Source organism: Pterocles gutturalis, unplaced genomic scaffold (assembly GCF_000699245.1).
Source record: "Pterocles gutturalis isolate BGI_N339 unplaced genomic scaffold, ASM69924v1 scaffold10828, whole genome shotgun sequence".
Classification (NCBI taxonomy): domain Eukaryota; kingdom Metazoa; phylum Chordata; class Aves; order Pterocliformes; family Pteroclidae; genus Pterocles; species Pterocles gutturalis.
The window spans coordinates 74,813-84,104 of record NW_010120518.1 but is presented as its reverse complement, the minus strand read 5'-3'; the positions used below and the strand labels follow the sequence as shown (position 1 = coordinate 84,104).

Sequence of the window (9,292 nt, the reverse complement as noted above, 5' to 3'; positions counted from 1 at the left end):
AAAGAGTGGCATGAGAGAAGATGCTTCTTTAGCCTCCTCAGATTCACACATTTGAAGTCAGCTACTTCAAAGAGTGAGGATGGACAGAGCAGTACTGGGAGGTTCACTAAGATTTAATCATAATTCTCCCCTGTTAAGCTACTGGCTCTTTCTCCATTCAGTTCATATTTAAGGTTATTATACAAATTGTTTATATATTTTCATTTCCCAAGATGAAAACAAGTGTGGCTGAGTAATCCTAATTAGAAGCAGTGTAATAACTGGTATTGCAAGTAAGATCTCTTTTTTTTTTTTTTTCACTTTTATTTTGGAACCTAAATTATGTATTTTTTCATTTCTCTACTAGTCAACTCAGCTATGCATATTTGTATTTCCTTACTAACTGCTACCTTTAATTTTAAGACAGCTGCATCACTGATGATAAAAAAGATCAAACATCTTCACAATCTTGTGCCAAGCTTTCTTCCAGAAGGAAATTTACAAAAAGAATAAATAATGAAAAGTCATAAATCATAAATCTTTAAATAACTGAATAGCACTTGCTTTTTAACCATCACTGGAGATAATAGTCCTAATTACATTTCTAGCTTGGTCATAGATATCTGACATTTTCACCTCAGCAATTCTAACTCAGAACAGCTCTAAATAAGCACCACAAACCGAACACTTGTTTTGTTGGTGGTGCTCTTTCTGTGGAGCCAGCACAACAGGCTCCTGATTCTTGACGAGCTAACACAAAAAGACAAACAAAATCACTGGACAGCTTTTCCCCACTATTTATTAACCTCTCAAATTTTTGTCATCTGTACACAAACAAAAAAAGATGCTTCTAACTGATCAGATCAGACACACTCATTACTTCTTACTGACTCAGAACTATAATGGACTTTGTGGAATACCAATTTCCAGCAGGCACTGTAGGACAGGCAGTCACAATGCTCTGCGAGACATGATATGAGTGACTAGAAGGAATCTGATTTTAAGATCCCCAATCCAATTTTTCTGCCAAACTTGAGAAAATAATTACAAGATTCAAAAAAATTCATTTTGCTGTTTCAAATATAAGTGCCAAATGTTTTACTTGTATACGCTTGACTTGTCTGAAGACATGAACCTTGAAAAGGACTACCTTTTTCTCTCAGTATAATTACCCACTCTCTGCTTTCAACTGCAAGAGATAAACGGAGCATATGTGCATGTTTTTTTATGGGTTGGGACAGAATCACACAAAAGACACAGCCAAGGAACAAGAGCCATCAAATGTGACTCCACAGTATATATTTTCAGACTGCCCCTGCCAGCACTGGCAGGTAAGGCAATATGCTGTTTTCTCAGACAAATGAAGCTGAGAGTGGTGCTCCTACTTAAAGAAGGTCCCACACCCACTTCACAGGATTGATAATTTTACATTTCTAGCATTTTCTAGGAATTGCTGTTACTTTTACATTATTTATTTTGTTTATCTAAACTATGATAGCAACACTCACTCAGCTAGGCAAGAGGAGTCAGAAAGGGAAAATGTCTCTTCAGCCAAATTGCCCTTCCCACATACCCCAAGCACCTCTGTAACCCTTTTGTGGGGAGAGGGTTAGTCAGGGAGGAGGTGAGCACTTGCTTACTCTGCTAGTTTGAAGAAGCCCAACAGGGTGAGTTAGATCCCCTCCAAATTACAAGATTAACAAAGAAATATATATCACTTAGTTTTTAATCTGTCTATTGATTTCTGAACTTTTTCCTTCCAATTGCAGTGTCTCAGAATTATCACACCATGGACTGATCACAATAAGTTCCTGTAAGAAAACTAATTTGAAATGTATGCACACATATGAATCCCATGCCTTACAATGTTCTGAGTACACTAGGATCTTTCTATCTGACAGTCATTCCATCTTCTCTGTGACTGCAAGCTTTTGTAGCAGAGGCCTTGTCCTGGTTTCAGCTGGGACAGAGTTAACTTTCCTCATAGTATCTAGTAAGAGGCTGTGTTTTGGATTTGTGCTGAGGAGAAGGCTGACAACATACTGATGTTTAGAGTTGTCGCCAGGACAGTCAAGGACTCTTCAGCTTCTCTGCTGTGCCAGTGTCTGCAGGTGCAGGAGAAGCTGGGAGGGAGCACAGCCCCAACTACTAGCCTAGGATTTGATCTTTAGTTTAGGATTGAGACTCAAATTTGTCAGTGGTATATTCCATATCATGCACATCATGCCCAGTATATAGATGAGGCTCTTGCCAGAAGTGGTCTCTCTCTTTCAGGGTCAGCTCTCTCCAGGTGGTCCCTCTCCCATGGCTGTCTCGCTCCCTTGGTCAGCTCTTAGACACTTGGGCTCTTATCTCCATTCCGGATTTGCAGTTTTGGGACTCTCGCTGCTCCAGGATCATTAGCCAGGAACAGGCTGAGCCTTGGTCATTGGGTGGTGAGCAGTATCACTGTCTATCACTCATTTGCATATTTGCATATATTACTATTATTATCATCATTATTATTATTTTCAATATTATTGTAGTTCAGTTATTAAATTGTTCTTATCTAAACCCATGAGCCTCCTTGCCCTTTACCCCTTTAATTCTCTCCGCCATCCCCAGAAAGAGGGAGGGTGAGTGAGCAGTTGTTGTGTTTTGGCAGCCAGCCAGGATCAAAACTACTATAGGCCTCCATCCCTCCTTTGCATCACACCACCCAGGACAAACAAGAATTGCAAGGCTTTAGGAATACACATAAATTGCAATAAAGGCTGACGAAAAATTTTAGAAAAGCAAGAGAAGTGGAGAGCACCAAAATAACCATATGAGGGGACTCTTCATTCAGACAAATGCTGTGGAAATCATACATATTAATACTCAGATGTAAAAGTCATAGTACTAAAAACTCTTATAGTTTAGCTCTAACATTGACTTGAGTATATGGATTGTTCCGCTCCCAACAGAGGAGGTCTCTCTCTGGTACCTCTCATTCTTTATCTTTTCACTCCTTCCTCACGATAAAACCCACGCTACTCTGATTTGGATCCTACAGGTAGTTTCACAATGACTCAGAAAGCCCTTGCAGCACTTAAAGAAGGACACAGACGCAGGCACTCTTTTCCAAGCTCAGTTTTCCATTCCCGAGCAAAGGGCAGTGGTTGCTTCTGGAATGTTTTGCAGCTGTGACAGGAAAGGAAGGCTCTGTCTTCAGGTGCTCACAATTCAACTGTGCTGTGCTATTGGACACTATTCACTATTTTTCCCATTGTTTATCTCCTCCCAAGATAACTGTGGCAATTAGTTTATATTTTAAAACGGAAATACACCTACTTATATTTAATCCTCTGTTATTACTGCTCTCAGAAAAAGTGGATAAAAATTAAAATAAGAATATTCCTTTAGCATCTGTAGGTTGCTCTGAGGGCTTAAACCACAACACCTAATAAGTCTTGTCTCCATCTCTTACCAATCTCACTATTATTGTAGACAGCTCTATTTATCCCTAGAGTCGTCCTTAGAACCACCACAATGAAAAGTCCTCATTGTAGAAAGAAGGGACCACATTTTGTCTTCCAAATTCATGGAACAGCTTTACGGACCAGGGATCAAATACACACTGAAGAGAAATTAAGTTTTTTGACATGTACACCAGTAAATACACAGCAACTCGGACCAAAGATTCTGTTCTTTCTCCACAATGCTACTCATTCCTGTATAGTAACAGATCAAATGAGAATCACTAATCACATCTGCAGGTTTCATGTTGGGACTACTCTGGCTAGTTCTGTGTTGGTCAGATTGGAGCTCAATGATGTGGTTAGATACAGCAGAAGAAACTGTTTCCAGCAGGAAGTGCCGTTAGGGTCTCCAGAATTCAGGGTTCACAATGAAATCATGGGTCATAGATATTTCGTAGATTATCAGGTAGCTGAATTGGGTAACACAAGATGGGGTGGTGCAAGCTTTTCTTTGAGGGATTGTTACTCACACTGGCATTTGGAAGGGAAGCCTACAGCCATGTATCATCTCCATTTGTCTGGAACTGGAGATAGCGATATACCAAAACCTTCTCTGGTGGTTCTGCAACAATTTAGTTTATGCAAGGACTACTTATGTAAGCCACCAGACCTACCAATAATTTTGTTTACATTAGAGAGCTCTGATGACATCTAAAGACCTTCACATTTTTCGTTATGAAGTTCATCACTAACATATGAAAAATGTATTTTTCACAGACTCCTACTCATCTCACACTCCTGTTTTTGTTATCTCTCCTGCCATACGCTGTCACCATGTGACTCATTGCCAGGGACTATATGCATACCATCTACACAAGCGAAATTGTTACAGGCTGAGATAATGATTGAACCCTGAGCACTTCCACTTAGAGCACAATGGAGAACTTGAACAGACCTCTAAGCAAATTACTTTCACATATGTGAAATTGGTGCCAAAATATCAGAGCAGTTCCTAAAAGTAATTGGTGCAGTTAGGACTGCATGAAGACATTATTTAGAAATATTTACACATAGTGCTTTTATGCAACCACTTTAAAAACGGAAAATGAAAGGGAATTACTTTTTTAGCCCTCCATTAACATTGTATAGGAGAACTGACTCTGGCACACAGCCTAAGGAGGATAGGAACTAATGCACACATGTCACTGGACAGTTATATAAAGCATCCACATAGAAAATCAGTTCTGTCATAACAGAGTTCTCATGTGAATGTTGGAGAGGCTCCCACTTACAAACAAACACCTTGTTGTTGCACCTTGCTAGAACAATGCCTGCTTTCCTGCTCTCTCTCTCTCTTTTTATTCTTTTTTGTAGGCTCACAATTTCATGAGCATGTGAAGCATTCCCCTTACCATTCTGTTAATCCTTTATCAAATTCCACATTTGACAATTTACTGAATATGTTAGAAGATAAGCTTTCTTCTCGGTTATCTGGGAAAAGTAAACTGAAATATAGGGAAATCAGAAGCAAAATTATTGTGTTTATTGCTAGAGTAGTTAATATGGTGAATGAACACAATTATTACTGGTGTCTTGTGTGGGCTCTTCAAGGCTGCATCTAGTGAATTGTAATGTCATCTTTACAAACAGTGTACTTTCAAATGCCCAGAGCTATACTTAAGTTATTGAAAATTGAAATAAGTAAGTGTTCATTTGCCTAGACATGTTAAAAATTGCAATATTTTGAGAATTAACCCTTAGGTTATGTCCTTCTCTGTCAATGGAAAATATTTTTTGATATAATTTTACTAAATGCATTTAGAGTTGATAAAGTAGCAAATCATGTTTTCACAATCACTCCCATTATTTAAATGCATAAAAACCAGAATGGCACCTAAGCCTTATTGAAAATTCAGTAAAGAAAAGGAATTTACATTTTATCATATCAAATTAACCAGGGAAGATGGATGAAAAGGTGGCTTTCAGAGGAGCATTTCAGCACATCCTATAGGAGCTTTGCTATACAAAATATCTTCAAATAAATCACTTCCAATAAACCTCCCGTCTAGAGGATTTGGAGTTATTGCATGAAAAACATAAAGGGGACGTTTCAGCCTGTAAGCTTCACAAAGTTGATCCCTGTGTTTTTCAAGCATTACTTCGTGCACTAGGAGGAGCTCCTGCAATTCTTTAGCACAATAGAAACCCAAAGACAATAAAGGGAACATAATGGAAATAGAGCATGAGAGAGATTTCTGAAAAAAAAGACATATTATTCACCTAACAGCAAGAATAACTGTATGAATTTGCACAACTTAATCTGCTTATATCTTCTTTGTTCAGTATGGTTTCCTTGGTACAAAGGAGATGAAGAAGCAGCACCTTCCTCCTTTCAGGATGCATGCTTTCAATGAAGAAGGCACAAACTTATGTAGATTTTAAACAGTCACAAAGATTAAGTTGTACAAAACAAAATCTAGCATGGTTTTTGAAGTGAGATGTTGTTTTTATTGAGTGTGTCACGGGAAAAATACAAGTGAGCAGGTAATCAAAGTCTGTACCATAATAAATGCAAAGAATTAAAGTCCATAACATAACAACACAGATAAGTGGACTTCATTAACAGTGCTCAGTCAGCCTCCATTCTTGAAATTCTCTGCTTTTGAGCACCTAATTTTTCAGCCTTCCTTTCAAGCAGAATTTTTTGTGTAGTTTCTTGAGGATGTGAGGGTTCCTTTAGCAAACTGCAATATGGACATTCCATTAGGAAAACAACATAAACTTCAGCTTGAATCATTAGCAAAGTCAGGTTTTTTTTATTATCAACTACCTGAATAAACATAATAATTGTTATTAATCACAGATGTCTGTTCTTTCTGTGGATTGTCCCTATGATGTCTTAGGCATAGCATCCCCAGTTTGCAAAGGAGTTTAAGACATTTACTGATAGTAGAAAAAAGCATTCAGCATCAGACTCCATATGAGAGTGCAGACTCATCCTCTCGATGGGTCTGTCCTCTGTTCTTACCCACATTCATTCTTATGTCTCTACAACTCATTTCTGCAACGCCATCTGACTTAAAACTACCATATAGCTCATGTTTCCAGAGAATGGGCTATTTCTTCACTCATTTCCTACTTAGGTACCAGTAGAGGGTGTAAAAGCACAGGGGAGACAACTGTGGTTTTCAGTTAGTGTCTGGCTTTATAATAATCAAAATGTTGCTCTAGCGACTAGAATGAATGACTTCGAGAAAATCCACACTATTAAGTATCAACACAGGAAGGTCCAAGCAGCCCAGGACCAAAGACGAACAGCGTGGGAATTCTGCACACGCAACGCACATCTGTGCGCACGAGCCAGGAGTTACACTGTAATGAGCCTCTAGCGATGCAGTTTCAACTGAGATTTTTCAAGGCTTAACAATACGGTTTACTTTGTAGGGGGTCGCAAATGGCACCCCTTACTGCCAGAACAAGTCCCAGATGCAGAGCTCCTAGTCCAAGGAACAGGATGGCTAGTGTATCACTAGCTAGCGAGGCAAAAGCTATTTAATATGTGCTATGTATTTTCCCCCAACCTCAATGTCAGAGAAGTTTGATCCATCTCAATTTAAAAATCAGACAGAAGCATACTCTCAGCATGGCAAATTCAGCGTAAACAGTGAAAAAGTAGCCAAATTGTAAGAACAGGATCTTGTAGTGGGAAGCACCATGCAACCCTGCTGCCAGCTCTGCTGGTAATATATGGAAACAGAACCACTACCTATTCTCTCTGCACGCTGGATCCCAATCTCCCCTGTGTTCTAAGTACTCTTCTGTATCTTTTCCAAAAATGTACTTGAAATTATTATTGATTTTGTCATTTTGGCTTTAGGGTTATATTCATCTCAGATCCAGCTATATCCAACTCTACCCCATGAGAATTTTTGAGAACTAGAGCTAGAGAGACCAGTGTACAGATATTAGACTGACTAGTTAAAAAGACCGAAGCTGTGTTATTTTCCCTTATGTAAGCCATCTTTAAACTGACTTTGTTTCCATTCCCCAAAATATAATTGAGGACAGTAGAATGCTCTGTCTCAGTATTTTATGCTCAATTTAACTGCTATATTGCATTAAATGATGTGCAATAATGTAACTCTGAATGCAAATGAATTTGTGCTTGGTAAAAAAAAAATCTCTCTGCTGCCTTCTCCAAATAGATTTTTTTTAATAGATTTTAATGAACTAGGAAAATCAAACATCCCCATATGGTGAGAAAATCTGAAGGCATGTATTAAAAGAAAAATCTTAGGTTACTCATCAAAAACTAATAAACATGACAGGAGAAAAAAAATAAGCTATGAAGATGAAACTCAAATAATTACCAAACATGGAAAATCACCTATTACAGTGTTTGTAAAAACTTAATATTTCAAGAGTGGAATATATTAAATTTCATTTGAAGCAAATTATTTGTAGTTACAAACTTCCCTGGAAAATTAAAACAAACATACACCTCCAAACAAATGCATCATTATGATCAGAACTACTGAAGATGTTATCTCCTTCTGTCCAAGAGTGTAATGTTTTCTTACCATACGAAAGATTTTGAGGAGCTTTCTCTGAATCCCAGAAAGTTTCTCACTTAGTCTTTTTCTGGACATTACAGAGTAGCCTGCAGGCTTCTCTCTGAGCTGTATTTGCTGCCAGTCCCACAGGCATCATTATGGCAATCTAAAGATAAAAGGTAGTCTCAAGAAGTCCTGCAAACACTTCCCTTTCCCTGGATGAATGCCCTTCCCTGAAGTAATAGCAATTTTGACAGTCACATGTCATCCTAAAATAAGCAAAATATATAAAATCTACAAACACAGGGCTGCTTTTTGGTACCCTCTTATCTCCTATTTCAAATAGCTGGTAACAATTCTGGGAATTTGGCCCTGCAATCCCAGTATCTCCCTGATCATTCAAAACTGATTGCAGGGCATGCAGATCAGCATGTTGTGTAAGCACTGTAACAGCTGTATAGTTTAAAATTGTGGGAATTAAACTTGCATGCAGTAAACAAAACACTTGGGTATTTATCTCTGCTGTGTTTACCTTTCACTTAACATAACTGAAGAGAACCACAGCCATATGGCGAAAACACAGAACTAGGATTCATGAACCATTTCTGTGCTGTGTAGGTTCTTCTGCCACATTTGTCATGGGACTGTCTGAGCTCCTCCAGGATAAAACAAGGTGACAAGCATCTGTCACACATTTACTCTCTCAGCTTCCCTCCACAGAAGTGTGGACAGTGTGGGAGGGAGAAGGATGGTTGCTTTACATATGTGTCTCAGGAAGTAATATGGTTTGCAAAGGACCTTATTCCTGTGAAAGTCATTGAACAGTTTGAGCTTGCCCCAGCCAAGTTCTGTCTCCTACCCAGGTGAACATTACTTTGTGAGGGAAGAGCGCTGTAGTGTTAGAAAAGCCCGGCTATTGGAAGCAGTACTAATTGCTAGATTTTGCTCAGTTTCTAAGATACTTTGTACCTGAAAGTGTATACCGCTCTTAGCCAAGCATCATTGCCCATTACTGCGGGAATATCACCTTCTAGGAAAGACAAATGTTTTCACCTTGCTACCTCTATCTGTTACCTCTATCTGTTACCTCTATCTGCCTCAGAAAATACTAGAACATCTTTTAGTTTGAATTCTATGCCTGGTGCTTTCATTGAGAGGTCAAGCAAGACCCCTGATCTGGCTTAACTCCAAGTGTAGTATTGAAATGGCAACAACTGAGACTTAATTCATAACTGTTTGTAAAATGCTTGCAGAATGAAAGGTGCTATCTAAGTATCTAAGAATTACTACTCAGTGCACAGAAAAATGTTTATTTTCCTA

General features: G+C 38.5%; 1 protein-coding gene across 1 annotated transcript in view; it reads right to left on the bottom strand.

Annotated features, from left to right (window-relative positions):
• RAPGEF4 (Rap guanine nucleotide exchange factor (GEF) 4) overlaps positions 1–9,292 on the bottom strand; it is a gene marked incomplete at both ends in the record, with an annotated part of 127,994 nt that overhangs the window by 56,079 nt on the left and 62,623 nt on the right. The window contains one exon of the mRNA XM_010076937.1: positions 9,088–9,089. Within this exon, the coding sequence (XP_010075239.1) occupies positions 9,088–9,089 (2 nt within the window). The remainder of the gene's footprint in view (positions 1–9,087; positions 9,090–9,292) is intronic.